Below are 21804 nucleotides of genomic sequence, written 5' to 3'. Positions count from 1 at the left end.
ATAAATGAGCAGGACTTGGGTGCATGATGTGAAACTCACAAAACATCAATAACAAAAGTTTTTTTTACAATGTGTGTATACAAACATACATGCACACACACATACATACATACACACACATATACATATACACATACACACACACATACATATACATACACACATACATACATACAGGACATGAGAGTCTAAAGAGTAAGGTGCAGGGAACAAGAGAGGATTAAGCTGGGCATGGTAGTGTATACCTGTAATCCCAGCACTTGGGAAGCAGACTACTTAGTGAGTTCAAAGCTAACCTAGTCTACTGAGACCCTCTCTTCAAATAGAGTGAACTGTGGATACAGCTTGTTTGGTAGCACGCAAAAACATAGTGATAGTGGCACATAATTACAAGCCCAGCACTAGAAGGCAGAAAAGGTTGAGACCCTGTGGTGGTTTGAATAGGTTTGGCCCCCGCAGATTCATGTATTTGAATGCTTGGCCATAGGGAATGGCACTATTGGGAGTGTGGTCTTATTGGAGGAGGTGTGGCCTTGTTAGAGGAAGTGTGTGTCACTGTGAAGGCAGGACCTTAAGGTCTAAATGCTCAAGCTACACCCAGTGTGAAACACATCCAATCTTCTTGCTGCCTGTGGATCAAGATGTAGAACTCTTTGCTCCTTCTCCAGCACCCTGTCTGTCTGGACGCTGCCATGAAGATAATAGACTCAACCTCTGAAGGTGTAAGCCAACCCCAGTTAAATGTTTCCCTTTATAAGAGTTGCCTGGGGGTGGGGGTTGGGATTTAGCTCAGTGGTAGAGCGCTTGCCTAGCAAGCGCAAGGTCCTGGGTTCAGTCCCCAGCTCCGAAAAAAAGAAAAAAGGGAAAAAAAGAAAAGAATAAAATATGATGATATATATGAAAAGGTTACACGAAAACTAATTTCTCTGTAGTTAAAAAAAGGCTAAAAATGATGTAAATGTTCACCATCATCTTTGCTCTGAAATAAACTTACGTGGCAGTCTTGTCTCTACCAACACAGACTCACCCCAGAATTATAAAAACAATGGTCAACTGGATTTCTATGAGATGATCTGGAAATCAAATGGTCGTAAACACTTGTATTTTTACTACTTACAAACTTTAACATATTCATGTAACTGCAAAGAAAGAAAGGAGGGTGGAAGAAAGAAATGCAAGAAAGGGAGACATTTTGACAAGTAAGTTAAATCACACAATTACAGAGTCAGCTCTCTGAAGGCAAGGGCTCCGAAAATCCCTCATTTTTTTTTTACTCCCCCAAAAACTATTACTTAAAGCTCACAAACAGAACCAGACCAATTGAAAATATTCTAATAAGGGGCTGGGGATTTAGCTCAGTGGTAGAGTGCTTACCTAGGAAGCGCAAGGCCCTGGGTTCGGTCCCCAGCTCCGAGAGAAAAAAAAAAAAAAAAAGAAAATATTCTAATAGACTTCAAGTAGATTTAGCTCACTGAATGCACAATACTTTAGTGTGAGGAATGCGGCTCAATGGACAGAGTGCCTGCCCAGCCTGCACAAAGCCCTGAATACGATCCCCATCAATGCGTAAACCATGAGTGGTGGTGAACACCTGTAATTTCAGTAGTCACCAAAATTAAATGTACCCCAACGGACAATACACAAAGAATTCTCAGGAAAGCTTCAAGATAACAACTATGTCATAGACTAAGATCCACACAGGCCAGTTTAGAACATGAGAAGGAAAGAGTGGTATGAAATGGTTTAAATAAGAATGCCTCTATAGGTTCATATATTTGAATGTTTTATCATCAGGGAGTGACACTCTTGAGAAGGGTTAGAAGGTGTGCCTTGCAGGTATGGCCTTGTTGGAGAATGAGTGTCACTGAGGGTGGACTTTGAGGGTGGATTGTCTGTCTGCCTATACCCCCAGTCCTCACCCCCACCCCACCCCCGCTTACAGATCAGGATATAACTCTCAGCTACTTTTCCAGAATCATGCTTGACTGCTGCCATGCTTCCTGCCATGATGATAATGAACTAAGGCTCTGAAACTATAAGCAAGGCTCCACAATTAAATGCTTTATTTTATATATGAGTTGTCCTGGTCATGGCACTCTTTGCAGCAAGAGAGCAGTGACTAAGACAGGTGGAAACCTGATATATTTTAAAATATTTGAAAGTTTTCATTTTCAAAGGTTTCAGAATATATTCATGTTAAGTACACATAAAATAAAGACAACAGACAAAGCAATTTTCCTCTCACGGAACATAAAAAGTTATCAAAGGAAGGAAATGCAACTATAACACACCCCAAGATTCTGATACAAACAGTATCTGCATAGTCAGAATTTAAGCATTAATACTAATTACTGGTAAATCTTCATCTTCTGTAGGATTAAGTCATTATGATACATAAAACTGAAGGAAAGATCTTCATGCACTTTATTTATGAACATTAAACATTAAAAACTAAGGGTTAGAGGATTGTTTCTGAAGTGAGAATAAATAGAAGTATGCTTTGATTACAAGTACAGTGCTATTTGTAATTTCAATTACTTTCAGGTACTCTGATTTAAAAGATTAATTTTTAAATGTGGAATTAAGACAAGCATGCTGTCAAGCAGGTGGCGCACACCTTTGATCCCAGAGCTTAGAAGGCAGAAGCAGGTGGATCTCAAGGCCAACCTAGTCTGCAGAGTAAGTTTCAGGACAGCTAGGATTACAGAGAAATTCTGTCTCAAAAAAAAAAAACAAAAAAAGGCAGCATGCTATTTTTTCTCCAAGTATTTTAAAGACAGAAAGTTGCTGCCTTTTCTCAACTTCCTTCCCTTCTATTGCTTTATCTGTCATCTTGAACCACACCTATACCCATTTCCCCTCCTCAGTAAATAAGATTTGTTAATGGTTTCTGAGACTTCTAGACTCTATGTAACATGTCCACTTTCCATGACCTGCACTATTTCCTGTGAATGCATTTATTGAAGCAAAAACCATGCTGAAATTTTCTTCATTCTATAATAAATGGACCTATAAATAAATAATAAATATAAATAAATGGACGATAATAAATAGTACAATGCTTTGTTCAGCTTGCTTCCTCCCACTGACATCAGAACACTTTATAATGGTATTTACTGTTAACCTGACAGAATATAAAATCACCTAGGAGACAAGCCACTGAACATTTCTACTAGGCAGTGTCTAGACTGGGTTAACTGGGGTGGGAAAACATACCTAACTATGAGCCACACCATTCCTTGGGTTGGAGTCTTGGACTGCATAAAAATAAAAAAGCAAATGATACCAGCACCCATCTGTTTCTCTTTCTTTAAAGCAGGTCCAATGTGACCATCCACCTCACAATCCTTCCTCCACCATTTCTCCATGATAATGAACTGTATCCTCAAACTGTGAAACAAAAATCAATCCACCCATAAGATGGTTTTGTCAGGTATCTTGTCTCAGCAGCAAGGGACTAATACAGGAAAAATGACACAAAGACAGAGGTGGTCCATGATTAACCTAACCTGACTCTGGTCTCCTTCCTAAAGAGGTCTTTCCCCAAAGTCAGCCTCAAAGACAGACAAAAGCTAATGCAATGTGGGTCAAGCACAACTCACAATGCTATGCATATCATACTGGCTTTGCAGACATTAAAGATTTAAGAGTGTGGGGATAATGGAATCTTGCATTAAAGTCCCAGAGAATCACTAGTCCAGACAATGTGCAGCAAGGCTGAATACCCTACAAGGAGGTTAAGTTGTGACAGTAAAAGTTACAAATGGTCTTGAGACCTCATGATGTGAAAATACAGGGACAATGGGACATCCACCAAGAAAAGCAGCTTGGGATCCTGAACTGAATAAAAGGGGAAAAAGGGGTTGCCTATCAGTCACTGTCTGTGTCTCTGTCTTTCTGTGTTTCCTTCTTTCTATCTTTGTATTTCCTGATACACACTCAATGTGACCAGCTTCCTCATACTCCTGAGACCATTACATTTCCCCACCACAATGGATCATACCCTCAAACTGTGAACCAAAAAAGGGGGATACACACTACCAGAAAAAGAAAACAAACAAAAACCCCTTCCTTTCTTAAGAGGCTGTGGTGTTTTTGATACAATGACAAGAAAGGTAACAATACTCACTACCTTGATCTGATTTGTTGACCAACACTGAGAGTCAAACTACTCTCAGCCACCATCAACTGACCTATGTGCTTGTTCTGCCAACTCAGGCTGACTGTTCTCTTCACAGCACCTAAAACATCTCTAACAGCGCCTCCCTTGCACACAAGCGTCTTTTTACTCTTCTCAACAGTGATCTACTTCTCAACCTACAGAGCTCTCAGAATTCCTCTCTAGCTGTTCTGTCTTTAAAGAGCTTGTTCTCATGCCAGACATGATCATGCACACCTGCAATCTCCAGCACTCTGGAGGCTGAGGCTGATGGTCGAAAGGCAAGCCAGGCTACCTAGTGAAACCCTGTCACAAGAAACAAGACCAAAAACCCTGTCACAGAAACAAAACCAAAAACCCTGACATGCTTGTCTTCTCCCAGGCTTCTACTCATAGCATCTTCATCATCTTACATATTCCAGTGCTCAGTCCTTTCAGCTGTGTCATCTGCAAACACCTAACAATGGAAATGAATGAGCAAGGCCCAATTTCTTACCCTATTTTCAAACTTCATCCATGAATTCTTCCCCCCCCCCACCCCCCGGAGCTGGGGACCGAACCCAGGGCCTTGCACTTGCTAGGCAAGCGCTCTACCACTGAGCTAAATCTCCAACACCATCCATGAATTCTAAAAGTATTATTAACCACAATATAGAAAATTACACAGCTTTCCTGAGGGCACAAAATGTCTGAGAGTTGAGCTGAGCTTACTACACTACTCCAAATTTGCTACCCTACTGTCCAGCAATTAGCAGAACTAATCTAACTATCATCCTCACCTCCTTTTCCCAATCCCTACACCCAACGCATTTCCACAACAAAAGGTTGATTTGCCTTCTCCCATAAGCGCCATTCCCACCACATCTTAACTCAGGTGTTCAATCCCTTTGCAAATTCCTACCTTCCAGATTCTTCTATCTCAATTCCTACTTCATTCATCCTAAACCTACAAAACATCCCATACTTTATAGCCTAAGAACATAAATACAACAAATAGTAAATAACACTTGCCTCAGGAAGATGGCAAAGATAATACAGAAATACCTAACACTTAAAGACACCTATACCCTGTAGTCAGTGTACAAGAAATTTATTTTAGTTTGTTTTTTAGAGATGGGTCTCTCTGAGTAGCCAAAAAATGCCCCATGTAGACCAACTGGACCGGAACTCACAGAGATCTGCCTTCTTCTGCCTCATTTCTGCTGGGAGTAAGGGTCTGCACCACCACATCCTGATACATACAAGAACTGTATATCCTAGTGACAATCCTCCACAATTCATTATTATGAAGTACTCCTTATTGCAGGTAGTGAACCTCCCTAAGCTATACAGCTAGTCAGTGAATGTCAATGGCAGAATGTGAACCATGACAGTCTGGCTCCAGAACAAATATAACTAAGGGAATATATCTGATTCATTTTAATTCACATTGAGATAGATCATACTACTCTGCACAGGGCATTCTGAAGTGTGCCCTTCTACTCTTTTCCTACTCCAATATTCCCTTAGGTTGTGTATTTTAAATGACACACAACTGAACATGGCATGTACTGTCACTCCTGTAAGACAACTGACATGTTTGGTTCTTCCCTTCCAACCAAGTCAGACAGCAGCTTCTCTGAGAGAAGGTCTATACCCTACCAATAGAATTACTCACTCTAAACAGGAGCAACCATAGTACATGCTTGTTTCACCCTCCTGTCTTGCCTGGGTAATTTGAATCTCCAGAGCACTGTGTGTTTTTGTTTTTAAACTGTTTGTAAAGGGTTTTAGTTTGTTTTGCCATCTGCATAGTAACAAAAGAGTAGTTCAATCAAATATGCAGAACTGAACTTAAGTGAAAGTTATACTAGCCAAAATGCAGAACTAGTATGTTTGACAATGTTTCATCCTCAATTGTAAAAAATATATCACAAGCCAAAAGAATTCCCTTCACAGTGTGAAATCAGCAACTATCCTTCAAATGTTAGAGAATTTTCAGAGTTCTACTTCAGAAGGTACTAGGAAACAGACATGAAAATACAGAGTTTTGGTGTCCTACTTTCTGAGTCTGCCTATTACTTCAAAGAAGTGTCTCTTATGGCTGGAAAGATGGCTCAGGATGAAGAGTATATATTACTGTTCCAGAGATGTTCCCAGTACCCACACCAGACTACCCATGACCACACGTAGCTCCAGCTCCAGGGGGAGCCAACACTGTCTCCTGGCTTCCAGACATACTACTTCATGTGATTCGTGTACATACACATATAGTATTAATATATACTTCTTATGAAAGTACATCTCTGCTGCTTTTCTTGGAGATTTCCTACCCCAAATAACAGTCAAATTTATATAAGACATACAATGAAAAAGAATGCACATCTTGCTATTTACACATGAGCCATTCCACAAAAATCACACATATACTAAACTGATGCTTTTTTTTTTCCTACTAAGTTTTCAAACCATGTCTTTGAAGGAATCTGCAACTACTGTTTAGAGTATGCAACGACACTAGGAGGGACTTTCAAAGCCTAAAATTAGACCTGGAAGTGGAATTTTTTTTAACAAGCACCCTGGGGTGTTTTCAAGCACCAGGCAATTCTCTGTTCACCGAATGGAAATTTAACAATCTAATTCTGATTCTAACTCCCCTGAGTTAGCAGCATCTTTTCCTATCACTATAGCAAAAATACCTGACAGAACAACCTAAGGAAAGATTTGTTGTAGCTCCTGGTCTCAGAGATGTCAATCCATTATGGCAAGGAGGACATGACAGAGCACACAATTTCCTATCATGGCAGTCAGCAAGTAGAAGAAATGTAATATGGGATTCGGACAGGGTAAGATATAACACAAAGGACTCACTCAAGGCAACCTTCCTCCACTAGACCCCTCCCCCTAAAGTTTCTACACCTTACAAATAGCAGCCCAGCTAATAGCTGGAGCTCTACCTTAACAGGAGCAAGTCACATCCAAACAATAAAAGCTTGACCTAGGGACACTGTGGCTCTTCAGATGCTAGTTGCCAAGTCCTGGGCCACCTGCACTTCTGACCAACCAGATACAGGTCACAGGTTCCCATGAGCACTTCTAAAGTCTGGTAATATTCCAGAGTGGTTCACAGAACTCATAAAAATAACTCATTTACACATATTACTAACTTATTATAAAGGACACAAGTAAGGAAAAGCCAGATGGCAGAGATTCACAGGACAAGGGATGCAGGTGGCTACAGCTATTAATAATGCACAGTTGTGGGGCTGGGGATTTAGCTCAGTGGTAGAGCGCTTACCTAGGGAGCGCAAGGCCCTGGGTTCGGTCCCCAGCTCCGAAAAAATGAACCAAAAAAATAAATAAATAAATAAATAAATAAATAAATAATAATGCACAGTTGTAGGGTTGGGGATTTAGCTCAGTGGTAGAGCACTTGCCTAGCAAGTGTAAGGCCCTGGGTTCGGCCCCCAACTCCAAAAAAAAAAAAAAAAAAGAATGAAAAAAAAAAATGCACAGTTGACATTAAACCCAGGTCAGAACTGCTCAGATCCATTTACATAAGGATTTTTTGGTGGCAACTGCAACATTTGAAAAAGCTCACAAGGTTGGGGATTTAGCTCAGTGGTAGAGCGCTTGCCTAGGAAGCGCAAGGCCCTGGGTTCGATCCCCAGCTCCGAAAAAAAGAACCAAAAAAAAAAAAAAAAGAATACTTTTATAGGGGCTGGAGAGATGGCTCAGCGGTTAAGAGCACTGACTGCTCTTCCAGAGGTCCTGAGTTCAATTCCCAGCAACCACATGGTGGCTCATAGCCATCTGTAATGAGATCTGATGCCCTCTTCTGGTGTGTCTGAAGATAGTGACAGTGCATATACGTTAAATAAATAAATCTTTAAAAAAAAAAAAAAAAAAAGAAAAAGCTCACAAAACTACCACATAGCCTAGAAATTTCACAGTAGAAATGTTAGTTTATATCATGGATGTATAAAATATATATATATATCCTGTTTCACTATTGCCTATAAGTGATATTAGTCTGTTTTATCACTATTTTTTTTTCTCTTTTCTTTTTTTCGGAGCTGGGGACCGAGCTGTTTTATCACTATTATAAAACACACATAAACCTATTATAAAAAAAAAAATCACCATTTGTTAAACTCTACACATGCAAACACCAGGCCTGGCTCTATTCTCAAGAGAACTGTAAATAACAGTGAGGATGCAGCATTAAACTACATTAACTGTAGCATTAACTGCACTGCTGTGATATAACACAGCAGCCACCTTCCTGTTGCTGTGGCAGTGAGGTTAAGTTCCCAGAACACACGGTAACATGATCACCTCCACCTGAGTGAGCGCTTCACCTCTCTGGTATTCTCTATACTACTGATGGCAGTAAAAAGTCATCTAAGTTCTCATGTCTTTTTTTTACCATATATAAAATATGTAACAAAATATATGTCAAGTTGAATGTTTCTATTTCTACTAAGCCTTCTAATAATCTCAGGCTATTTTATAGTAGTTAAGGTTATGAAAAATCAAATGTTATAGAGATTTTCATCAAATCAGCAGCTTTAAACCCACAACTATGCAAGAGTCTATTGAATGAATTACACATTGGATAGTTGAAAAAATAATAATTTTAAGTTCAGAAAGATGGCTCAGAGAAAACAAAGAGCTGTTTGCTGCCAAACCTGGTGACCTGAGTTCAATCCCTAGAATTAGCACAGTTACAACAAAGACCCTATTCCTGAAAAGTGTCTTTTGATCTCTGCAGTAGTGCCATAGCAAACATGTATGTGTGTATACTCAGGCACGCACATGTACTTTTTTAAGATGAGTCTTAAATATACCATAATACTTATTATGAAATGATAGAGATCAATTAGCCATACATGACAATTTTATGATGTATTTATGTATAAGAAACAAAGTATGTCTCATAAATATAAATTATTAGTCAATTAAAATAAAAGGAAGGGGGGATGGAAAGATGGTTCAGTGTTTTAAGAGCACTGACTGCTGCTCTTCCAGAGGTCCTGAGTTCAATTCCCAGCAACCACATGGTGGCTCACAACCATCTGTCATGGGATCCGATGCCTCTTCTGGTGGGTCTGAAGATGGCTATAGTATATTCATATACATAAAATAAATAATTCTTAAAAAATAAAGTAAAAGGGGCTAGAGATGGCTCAGCAGGTAAAAGTGCCTGCCACCAAGCCTAACAATGTGAGTTTGATTCCTGGGACCCTCACAGTGGACAGAGAGCATCAGCTCCTAAGGGTTGCCCTGACCTCCAAGCATAAGCTCTGGAATCCATGTGGACAAAGACACACACATATATACACAAATACACACACACACACACACACACACACACAAACACACACACATACACAAACACACACACAGGGAGGGAAGGAGGGAGAGAGGGAGGGAGGGAGGGAAGAATAGAAAATATAATTAAACTTTTTAAATAGAACTAAAATTGGTAAGATAGCTCACCAGGTAAAGGTGTCTGAGTTCAGTCCTCCAGACCCAAAAACTGAAAAGGAGGAGAGACTCCAGCGGATTGCCATCTGGTGACCTCTCATATATGACCCTAGCATGTAAGTACCAATGCACATGCATACAACACGCACACAATGTAAAATAAAGAATCCCATATAACCATGGACTCTATCACTAAGTTATGCTATTCACTTCTCTGTACCACGTGACTCACAATAATTGACATGGGCATTGAGCCCAGTAACTACCCAGAGTTTATTCTAACTGCTCTGATGCTGCCTCTCCACTTCTCATCTCAATAAGACAATGAAAAGAAGAGAGAACAAAAAGTAAACTCCACAATTAACCCTGCTGCTGAGTTACTTTCTGAAAGCACATCTAACCCAGACAGGCTCCTGGCAGGCACTGAAGTTGAATGTTTAAATAGCTTCCATGGATAAGTGAGTAGTGACTTTATCAGAGTCAAGAGAAAGACATTTTGGAGGCTGGAGAGATGGCTCAGAGGTTAAGAGCACCGACTGTTCTTCCAGAGGTCCTGAGTTCAAATCCCAACAACCACATGGTGGCTCACAACCATCTGTAATGGAATCCGATCCCCTCTTCTGGTGTGTCAGAAGACAGCTACAGTGTACTCATATACAAAATAAATAAATAAATAAAAAATAAAAGAGAAAGACATTTTGGATCATTCAGTAATTAGTTCAAAGCACAGAGAAATAATCAACCAGCTAGGGATCCTGAGATCTCCAATTTAGGGACTCTGCAATACTGAAGCCCCTGGTGAAGGCGGGGTCTCTGCTCACGCCATAAGACACCTAGAAGCTAGCAGCCTGATGATGAACCCAGGCATGTGAGGGTTCCAGAACTGCATCAATTAACACCTTTGTTTCTACAGTAAGAACTTTTACATTTCATCCAGCCTGCAAACTGGTAATCTCCCTTCAATCAAAAAAGGTTCCAGTAACTACAATGTCTCTTTCTAGATTTGGTCACATAAACATGGAGCGGTTTAATCACAGTGGTCTATGGCTAGAAAGACTTCCCCCACTTTGTATGGATCTAATTAGAGTAAAACAAGAATATATTCCAAAAGGAAGCCATCAGATATTTACACTTGAGTAAGACTGAAAGACAAGCCGTATCCCTCATACCTAGTTTAAGAGTAACTACTGTTTTTGGTTTTTTGTTTTGGGTTTTTTTTTGGGGGGGGGGGGCGTTGGAAAATATGAATGAGCACACAGGGAGTCTGATGGCCCCAGAAATAAAGCCTCCTTCACACTGACTGTTTACCTTAATTAAGCTCTCCTCAGGGTGTGTTGGGAATCAACTTTTTAAAACATTCTGCTATCAGGCTGAGGCCGGCGTCTCCTTCCTCATCTACTCCCACTTAGCAGCTCATCTTCCATACACCAGATGCACTACCCGGCTCCAGGAACTCAACGGCAAACTGCAGAAGTCGTCAGCATTCCTGTAATCTTGCTGTGCAATGCATTTCTCGGACATTCTCTTATATATAAGAAGCTACTCCCTTGATCTAATTTGAAGACTTGTTCTTTGTGAAAGACAAACAGAACCAAAGCTCACCTGTCACCACTTGTTCTTAACCCATCTAAAGGCCAATATGAAAGCTAAAATGAGGTCTTGTGTGAAAACCGCCTGCCCATTATTGCAGGAGAGCATTTTGTAGCAGGGCAACGTAGCAAGCATGCTTTTGATAGCATGGTTCTGATGCTCAGAGGGCAGAGACTAAACTATCTACACAGTGAGTTACAGACCAGCTGAGGGGCTACAGTAGACCGTTTCAACACACACACACACACACACACACACACACAAAACGGGTGTGCCTTTAATCCCAGCACTAGGAAGGCAGAGGCAGGCAGATCAAGCCCAGCCCGGTCTACACTGCAAGTTCCATCCCAGCCAGAGCTAGTGAGATTGTTTCAGGGAGGAAAGAAAGGGCAAAAAATAAGTCAAAGAGAAAAACCAGTATCTCAGAAACACACTCAGACCCTCAGGCTAGCTATCTAACATTTACGCATATGCGTAAATATATACATAGACCTATGCACACACCCCAAAGCAATCTTGCTCAACTTCTCCCTTCTTGCTGCTCATTAAGTCTTACGAAATGCAAAAACTGCTCCCAGCTTCACAACTCTTCTATGATCCAAATCCGCCTTTGCTGATGCATTCAGTCCTCCATATCCGAAACTGTTTTGTGGAACAGAAACACTGAGCAGCACACATGTGCTATTTGCAAGCAGTAATCGCGTCACTAAAACAAAAGTGACAGGTCCAGCCCTAGCAGTAGCGACACAAGGCCAAACCCCAGGGTTTATCATTTCCACAAATTGAGCCAAGGCCCAAGGTTAGCGGCTGCACCTCCACGGCGGGGACCCGCAGAGGCACGACGCATGGGTGGCGGACCGAACGCCCCGCCCCGCCCCTCCCCACCGGAGTGCTGCAGTCCCCACTCCAGGGCACGGGACCCCAACCCTCCACGTACCTGCTTTGCACACCGGGGCGCTGGGGCTCCTCTTCTCCGCCGAGGGCCGACCCTGCTCTGGGGACCTCCTCCGGTGGCGAACGCGGGCGGGGTGTGGGGCCGCACTCACCTCGCTCGGCCACAGGTGGGTGGGCGACGAACTGGGCGACGACACGGTGCCCAGTAGGGGCGGCGGCGGCTGCGGTCGCGGAGGACTGCTTCGGGCTCCAGGCGCCGTGCCGCGCGTGGGGCTGGTGCCGCGCGTGGACGTCACGGACGCGCCCGTCTGCGTGGCCACCGTGGGGCTGGTGCGCGCCGCCGCGCTGCCGCCGCCGCGCGTGGGGCTGGTGCTGCGTGAGGCGGTGCGCGGGCCGCCGCCGCCGCCGCCACCCGAGGGGCCTGAGGCGCCTCCGCTGCCTCCGTTGTTGCCGCCGCCGCCGCCGCCCCGCGTGGGGCTGCCATGTTGCTGCTGCTGCTTTAGCTGGAACGGCACTGTCGCCCTCATAGGCTGCAAGCGGCTCCCGGGGCCCCCGGCCGGGCCGACCGCGCCACCCGCGAGGGCGCCGGCGGGCGTGGGAGACCCATTGCGCCTCACCCGCTGGGACATGGTTCCCCCCCCCCGCCCCAAAGACGGCGGCCGGGGGTGCTGGGCGGCGGGGACCTGCTGCTTGGGGCCCGAGGAAAGGCCCGAGCCAGCGGGTGACGAAGCCTGACTTCGGGAAGAGGGGGCGCGCGGGCAGCGACGAGGTGGTGCAGCCGCCGCCGCGGCTCCTCATCAACAATAGTGTCTCCTCCGTTGTCCCCGCCCCCTGACGCCGCTCATTGGTGCAGCGTCAGCGCGCTCCAGCCGTTCGGACTCGCTGATTGGCTGCGTGCTGGTCGGCTCCCCGAGGCTGCGTCTGCTCTTTAAAGAGAAAGAGGCCCGCCCCCGAGGGGTCGAGCCGCGGAGGAAACCGGCTGTGGCGGGAGGGGGAACGCCGGGGGGGAGGGGGGGCGCTTTTGCGGGAGCGGGGGTGGTGCGTGCGTGCGTGCGTGTGTGTGGTGTGTGTATACACGTGCGTGTACGTGTAGGCGCGCGCATAGCCACGCGCGTCCCTGTTTCCCGGAGGGAGCCCTTGGGACTCCTGGAATATGGCCAAAGGGACGGACTGTACCGGACCACCTTGTCCCCAGGGATGGTCTGAACCGAGTCTTTCTGTAACTCATTTCCTTACAACAGTGGTATCTGTTAGTTAACACGTACGCACATCACTTTGGGGACCCCCTCACCCCCTAATCTTTGTGCTGTCCTAATTCCATCTACCTATAGGCAGGGCTCGAAAATAAAAGAAATTTAATCTTAGGGTATTTTATATCTTTCTTTCCTTTTTCTTTTTAGCGCTACAAAGATTCCAATTTCAGAATGATTACATTTGCAGGTTAGAATGCAACTTTAGATGATATCTGTGAAGTTGTTACCGAATAGTGTTGCTATTACCCCCCCCCCCATAAATCTCAAGTAAGGATTCATTTAATCAATTACTTCACAGTTCCCTTATACCTTAGAAAAATGACTATTAGCTTGCAAGTCTATAAAGTGCTGCGGCCTCCGTTTGATTCTATTTGATACAGAACTGGGTACACTACCCATATTTTATTTATTACATTTCTGAATTTGGCTTGTGTATAGGCATGTGTGTGCATGTGGAGGTCAGAGGACAACCAGTTCTTTTCCTCCATGTCTGTCCAGGAGATCAAACTCACAGATCTGGCTGAGCTGTTTCATTGGCCCACCATTCACAGTTTAGTCCTGTAGAAAAAAAATAAGTCTCCAGTTTTCATAAGAACTTTCTGAAAGGAAAGAAATTCTAAAGTAATATGTGGGTTCCTCTAAAATTAAAAAGTCAACATACATGTTGCATGTGACGTCCTTAATCCCTTTGCAGCTTTAATCGATGTGCATTCTAAAAAGATCTCTTAAACGTGGGAGTGATGGTTCTGGTAACGGGCCTCAAGCCCTATTAGGTTCCTGTAGAAAGCCACTGGGTAGGTTCCTAGAATCCTGGAAACAGTCAGATCCACCACATAGTCTGTGATCTTGGTATGTCCATAGAGAAGTTTCTTGTTTGTAAGGCACAGCTAAGCAATACCATCTCCTGCAGCAGACAGTTCTGACTATTAACCACGGATCTGATGAAAAGGTGCTAAACAGGGAGTTCTCAAAGATCCTTTTCTAGTAGTCTCCCTTTATTCATTCATTCATTTATTCATCATTGTATTTATATATGTGCATCCCAACAAACAAAAACCTCAGATAGGCTGTATTAGATCAAAAGTTAAAATATTTTGCATAGTTTAAAACCTGGTCTGCTGGAGTTAGTTCCTTTTTTGTTTTTAGGATCGAGTCCAATATAGCCCACGCTAGCCTGAAACTCACTATGTAGCTGAGCACGGCCTTGGGCTGCTCATTCTCTTTTCTTCACCTCGTGAAAATTAAGATTTATGCCACCGTGGTTAGTTTGTGCAGTGTTGGGACTCAAAACTGAGTGATGTCTCCTTTGTTCACATTTTCTCCTAGCCGTGTTTCTCACAGGATCACAGATCCAAAGACACAAAAAATAAAAAACAAAAAGCCTCCTTTTATCTCATTTAACAAGCCTGCTTAGTTCATCAACTTAAAGCTGAACTTCCAACAGAGAAAGCCAGTATTAATCACTGAAGCCACCATTATACCAAAGGATATTTGTAGTTATTTGTAAATAAAAACTATGAAATCATCAGAAAGTCTTAGCAGTCAAAATGTAAATAGAATTGTAGAGTTGGATGCTGTAGGGTGGTTCTGTTTTTAAGGGTGAATGGGGATGAATAAAAGCACCATTTATTCTCGCCCTTGCCCATCACTGCTTTTGAAGAATCAAGACAAAAAATACATCAAGGTAAGGTCTTTGTGTTCTGACTCCTCAATGAAGAGTGTCCTTGTTTGTCAAGGATCAAGAAAATAAGCACACAAACACACACACACCTGCTTGCCCGACACCTCTCAGGAGATGATTTGAAGTTTACACTTTCTCCCAAGGTTGAAATGGGACTTATGAAATTTTAGGCAAGAAGTAACATATTCAGATTTGTCTATCTGTGTTTGAACTTGTAGTTCTACCATGTATGAGGCAATTCCTGCACAGCAAATAGTAACACAGGAACCTCAGAAGACAAAATTATTGACAGACTTATTTGCCTCTGGGTTTGCTTAACTCTTTACAAGAAAAAAAAGATATATATTTTTAAATTATATATATATGTATGTACGTACATATGGTATCGTCTGTGGTTCAGATGTATCTAGTGCTCATGGATACCAGAAAACAGTGAGTGCTGGATCCCCTGAAAGTAAAATTACAGGTGTTTGTTAGTCTAGTCACTAGGTGGGTACTGGGAATTGAACCCAGTTCTCTTAACCTCTGAACCATGTTTCCTGTTCCCAAGAAAATGGATTTTTATGACACTTATTTTTTCTGAAGTTTTTTTTAAGTTCCTTTAATTTTGTTTGAGCCATCTCCATCCTTCGACAAATATTTCTAAAATGTGATTGAGCAGAACTTACATATAGTCACTACATTGATCATTATGACCATAAACTCTTTCTACTTTAAAATGGGAGAAATAAATAAAAGGGTGAAAATAAAATGGACGAAGTGAAAATTGTAAGTGCATTATAGTTACAACAATGCAAAAATATGCACATAAAATACTAGAGGGTAGAATAAATACATGACACGTCTGAGCGGTGGTGGTGTACACCTTCAGTCCCAGCACTCAGGAGGCAGGAGCAGGTGAATCTCAGTGAGTTGGAGGCCAGCCTAGTCTATAGAGTGAGTTGTAGGACAGTCAGGACTACACAGAGAAACCCTGTCTCAAAAAACAAATAATAATAATAATAATAATAATAATAGTGATGATAATAATAAACAAAATATGATTTTTGAGGTAGAATTTGTACAGGTGTTATTTTCTCCAAGAAATATGTGACATTGATTTCCTATTTAAGAAGAGGATTCATGGGGTTGGGGATTTAGCTCAGTGGTAGAGCGCTTGCCTAGCAAGCACAAGGCCCTGGGTTCGGTCCTCAGCTCCAGAAAAAAAAAAAAAAAAAAAAAAAAAGAGGATTCTGAGCTTGCTCCCGTGCTTTCAGCATCCAGGTCACTGACCCAGTATGTCTCAGGCTGAATTTGACAAAGCTGCTGAGGAGGTGAAGTGCCTCAAGACTCAGCCAATGGATGAAGAGATGCTGTTCATCTACAGCCACTTCAAACAAGCTACTGTGGGTGACATAAATACAGATAGGCCTGGGCTGTTGGACCTCAAGGGCAAAGCCAAGTGGGACTCGTGGAACAAGCTGAAAGGGACTTCCAAGAAAAATGCCATGAAGACCTATGTGGAAAAGGGTAAAAGAGCTAAAGAAGAAATATGGAATATGGAATATAAACGACCAGATTTGCTGGCCAGCCACATGTGTGACACAATGCCTGTGAAGACATAATGCCTTGTTTTTCTTCTAATGTGGATGATATGGATCTCATATGTTAGGGCCAGAGTTAATTACTGCTCCTCCTCCCTGTGGAGTTTTTACCTGAAATCAATTAAAAGTATGTTTGTTACTCAAAAAAAAAAAAAGATTCATAAAGCTTAAATTGCTAATTGTTTTCTACTTAAAACCCAACTGCTAGTTTACCTCAGATCCTCAAAGATCCTCAGCCACTCCCTCATCTCTTTTATGGCTTATGCACTCTGATCTTGAAATAGGGAAAGTACCTCAGGAGCCCGTCTTGCCTCTCAGTCCTGATGGCAATATCTGTACGTAGAATTCCACAGGCCACCACAATGCTGCCTGCACAGCATCCCTTATACATCTTATATAGATCTCCAACCTGGTCCACACAGGAGTCATCATCCCCTGGACAGTCATCTGCCACTAAATGGTTCCTCTTCCGTCCTACTCAGCTATCACACACACGGTCGGAATCAAAACTCTTAGAGGTCTTCTAGCCTACCAGAAAGCCAGTAAAACAGTCTACCTTGTCATCTGACGTCCTGAAACTTGTGTGAAAAGAACATTCTCTAAACTCCACCACTTTTCCAAGCCTCTGTTCCCCTCCACTCTTCCTAGACAGTCTCTGTCGTGCCCTACTCTTGCAAGTGCCCACTTCTCCAAACTTGCTCCTCTCCACCAGAGTTGATCCCCTCCACCTACACACATTGTTCATGTGCTTTGTTTTGTTTGAGACAGAGTCCCTCTATTTTGTAGTTCTGACTGTCCAAGAACTCATTGTGTAGACCAGTCTGACCTTGAACTCACAGAGATGCATCTGCCCCCCAAAGTGCTGGAAGAAAAGGCTTGTGCCACCACACCCGGCTTGCTAGCATGACTTTAAAAACCCATATCTGAGCTGCTTGATGTGTACGAACCTGCAATCCCAAAGCTAGGGAAGCAAACGTAGAGGATCATTAATTAGATCTACAGAACCTAACAAAACACATACACACACACACACACACACACACACACACACACACACACACACACACACTTGGGGCTGAAGGTGGATGGCTCAGAGAGAGAATGTTTGCCCAACTCCAGGTTCCACACCCAACACCACAAAACAAACAGAAAAAACTCACACAGAGCACCTTCCTCCCCTGCACAGCTTTCTGTCTCCCCTCAGATGCAGCCCATTGCTGAGGTTTACATCTCTTATGACCTTCCTCTACCTAACTCTTCCTCAGTAGGCTCCAGCCACCCAGACATTCTTTCATTTCCCTAAAATTCCAGGCACTCTCATCCCAAACCTTCACACTTACTACTTCCTGTGCTCAAAGCCATTCCTTCCTCTGTTATCTGCTCCCGTCTTAATTACTATTTTTCTAATCATGGAGGCTGGGGTTGCCTTCTTCTGCCCTTAAATTCACTCCCCTGTATTTACAGTAGCATCACATGTTCCTGCTGTGGCCCTAACAACACAGTCACTTATTTAGTAATCCCAGTTCCCTCTCAATGTTCAGTTCATTCACTCACTCAACACACATTGTGAGCCTCCTGTGTGTAGAGCGTGTAATGGTTCTAGTGGTGGACAACTTCACATGCGCCACACCTCATGGACCTAGCAATGAGCAAATAAACAAAACCTACATGTGGGCACTTACATGTGTGTAAGTTATTGCCCATGGCAAAATTCTATGAAGAAAATTACAGTATCATAAGAGAACAATGGAGACCTGGCTAAGCTAGGCAAGAACTCTCCTAAGATATGACTTTTAAGATGAGACCTGAATGATGGAGCTATCATAAAAGAATATTACAGACAAAGTAGCTATTTGGAACTCAAGAAAACAGCCTGGAGAGATGGCTCAGTGGTTAAGAGCACTGACTGTTCTTGCAGAGGTCCTGAGTTCAATTCCCAGCAACCACATGATGGCTCACAACCTTGGGTAATGGGATCCTATGTCCTCTTCTGGTGTGTCTGGAGTATACACATTTACTTTATGTACACGAGTACACTGACACTCTAGGGCTCTGTAGGTCACTCACTGCAGCAAACTCACAGCTCTTAGACTCTAAAACCAAAGTGGCTTTTGTTTTGTTTTGTTTTTCTACCACAACTGGATCCTCAGTTCAGCAAACCACTTTTAAAAAACTTGCTAAGACAAACACATGACCACCTTGTGGCATAAATAAAGAAACCAGGGATGGGGGCGTAATTCTGCGGTAGATAGACTACGTCTTGGAGAGGGAAGGACTTGGCTTGCCTCAAACTAGAATTTGACTTCTTGACTCTCAATTGTACCCTTTCATTCTAAAGAAACTTTCCCTCTCAAGAGAGCCTGGCCTGCTGAAGACACTTTGTACCTACAAATTATCATATTCTGGAGGGAAGATGAAAGGCACAGCAAAGGAATTGTGTTAAGAACAGGTGAGTGTGAGCGCTTAAAACTGCTTCCGACTTTTATTTGTCTGACAGATCCAGCCCAAATAAGATAAAAAGTCCTTTCCAGTTCTTGCAAGACAGCACCAGCCCCTCTCCTTATGTTGCCTTACAGTGCTGTGTTACAGAGGTGGATGGGGTAAGGAAGGAGAGGGTGTCTTCAAACTGAAACACTGTTAAAAGGTTGATTTGGGCCTGAGAATATGGAATATGTTAGAGGTTCCTGTGGGAGTGTGAAGGAGAAACTGGTAAAGATACATTGTTTCATTGTATGAAATTGTCAAAGAATAAGTACAAGATTTTCTTCTTAAGAAAAAAGCCGGGGTTGGGGATTTAGCTCAGTGGTAGAGCGCTTGCCTAGCAAGCCAAGGCCCTGGGTTCGGTCCCCAGCTCCGGAAAAAAAAGAAAAAAGAAAAAAAAAAAAAAGAAAAAAAAGTAAAAAAAAAAAAAAAAAAAAAAAGAAAAAAGCCAAGCTGGAGAGACGGCTCAATGCTTGGGAACACATCTTGCTCTTTCCTAGGATCTGAGTTAAATTCCCAGCGCCCATGTGAGGCCACTCACAACAACCAATAACTTCAACCTCAGGGAATCAGACACCGTTTTCTGACTTCTGCAGGCACTAGTACACCATATGCACATCAATTAAATTAAATTTAGAAAATGAAAGAAAAAGCTGTATGTACACAGCTTCAGAAAAGTAAATACTAGAGGTTGGAACGATGGCTCTCACCGAGGAGCAGATCATTTCTACTGTCCACTTTGGGCGACTCACAACCATCTGTATCTCTGGCTGTTCTAATGACCTCCACAAGTAACCTCACTCATGGGCATGCATGCAACACACACACACACACACACACACACACACACACAATGTCCTCAACCATAGGGAAAAGGGAAAAATAGTTAATTTTTAAAAATAGACATTTGCTTTGTTTTTATTGCCCTCAAAATCCCTCAAAGAATTGTTGAACCTTCTGAAAATGATTAGTGGTTTGTTTTTTCCTCAAGGCATCCTACCGGAGCCTCCCCACCCATGTTCCAGGACGTCTGCACAGCTGTCAGCCTGTATTTCCCTTCACTTCTTGGCCGAGCATATATCCTGTTCTCACTCAGCCCAGGACCTTCTTTTTTTGTCTGTTTGCATCCTTGTTCTGTAATTGATTCCTAAGAAAGGATTTGCAGGTCAAAGTTTGTCTGGCACTGACTGTTTGCAGAAGTCTTTGTTCTGCCTGTATTTGATTGATTTGGTTTGGAAATAATGTTTCCTAAGAAAGCTGAAGGAACTCCTCCATTGGTACACAGAATTCTGGGTTGCTATTGATTAACCTAGCGCCATTCCCATTTCTGATCCATGTATAAGCTTTTCTTTCCTCTCTGCAGGTTTCTAGTATCTTTGTTAGCTTTTTTTTTTTTTTTAGACATGTATGTTATGCCTTGTGTATTGCTTTTGTTGTTGTTAATTTTCTTTTCTTTTTTTTTTTTTTTTTCCTGGAGCTGGGGACCGAACCCAGGGCCTTGCGCTTCCTAGGCAAGCGCTCTGCCACTGAGCCAAATCCTCAACCGTTGTTAATTTTCTGAGATGGACACCAGATGTTTTCCTGGTGGGAAAATGTTACTGTATTATTCTTTGATAATTTATTTCCTGACACATACTGCCCTGCCTTGCCCTGCCCTACCCTGCCCTGCAAACACCCCTGTGGACTACAGACAGTTGCATCCCTGCTTTGCCTGATGCTTGCTGGTTAGCCCAGCCATTCCTCTTGTGTGTCCCTGTTGTCACTCACATCTTCAGACGATAGCTTCAACTCAAAGCAAGAGGCTGGGATGGTCAATACCGTCAACTTGAGAGAATCCAGAATCACCTTGGAAACAAGACTTTGAGCATGCCTGTGGTGAATTATATTAATCAGGTTAGCCTCTACGCATGCCTGTGTGAAATTGTCCAGATTCAGTTAACAGAGGTGGGGAGACCCACTCTGCATGTGGGGAGCACTGCTCTATGGGCTGTGTCCTGGCCTGGATACCAAGGAAAATGAGCTGCAGTGTTCATCACTCTTCGATTCCTGCCTATGGAGGTAGTGTAGCTAACCGTCTCCTATCCTGGCATCCTGCCTTCTCCTCCATCATGGAGCATATCCCTTGAATGATAGCCCAAAATGAAACATTCTTTCCTTGCACACCACCCTCATTAACTCCCTTAACCCTTCCTGCTCCCAGGTCTGTAGGGAGCCCCTTCACAAAAATCTCTGTCTGGGTATGCGGGAGAAATTCCGTTGGCTGTAGAGACTCTGATAAAATCTGTTTCTCTCTTATCTTCTCCAGCTGCCTCTCCTTCATCGACAGTTTTCTAAGAAACAAGGAGCTTCCGAGATTTGTCTTATCTGGTCCTCTGCTCTTCTCCTCATACCTCAGGGCAAGGGAGATAGCTCAGTGAGAGAATGCTGGTCTAGCATGTGCGGGGGACATGGGTTTGATGCCCGGGACACCTCAAAAATACTCCCTGTCTACAGTTCAGTGTGATTTGCATGACTATCTATGCAGCCTTCTCCAAAATGATCTTTCTCAAAACACTGAAACACCCCCTCTCCCTCCCTCCGGCTCCTGAAACCCACCATTGACTTTGTCCGTGTGATTCTAAGAACATCGCACACATGGCGGAGTCCCATAGGATTTGCCTACATACTCTTACTGCGTTTGCGTACTTACTCTTT

The 21804-nt window shown here is 43.0% G+C and overlaps 1 protein-coding gene and 1 pseudogene across 4 annotated transcripts in view; one reads left to right on the top strand and one right to left on the bottom strand.

Annotated features, from left to right (window-relative positions):
- Positions 1-12914, bottom strand: part of Fam117b (family with sequence similarity 117, member B) — a 68210-nt gene extending 55296 nt beyond the window's left edge. Inside the window, exon 1 of one of the 3 annotated variants that reach the window (XM_039083858.2) lies at positions 12156-12914. In XM_039083858.2, the coding sequence (XP_038939786.1) occupies positions 12156-12741 (586 nt within the window). In that variant the 5' untranslated portion in view covers positions 12742-12914. Of the gene's footprint in view, positions 1-11774; positions 12071-12155 lie in introns of those variants that run through there. The other 2 variants (NM_001108797.2, XM_039083860.2) reach the window with 2 other exon arrangements.
- A 3336-nt stretch (positions 12915-16250) lies between these two features.
- Positions 16251-16732, top strand: Dbi-ps3 (diazepam binding inhibitor, acyl-CoA binding protein, pseudogene 3; annotated as a pseudogene). The gene has a single exon (XR_010055003.1). The product of XR_010055003.1 is annotated as a diazepam binding inhibitor, acyl-CoA binding protein, pseudogene 3 (transcript).
- The last annotated feature ends 5072 nt before the right edge of the window (positions 16733-21804 follow it).

The sequence above is a fragment of the Rattus norvegicus genome, chromosome 9 (assembly GCF_036323735.1).
Source record: "Rattus norvegicus strain BN/NHsdMcwi chromosome 9, GRCr8, whole genome shotgun sequence".
Lineage (NCBI taxonomy): Eukaryota > Metazoa > Chordata > Mammalia > Rodentia > Muridae > Rattus > Rattus norvegicus.
This window is presented reverse-complemented; position numbering and strand designations above follow the sequence as displayed.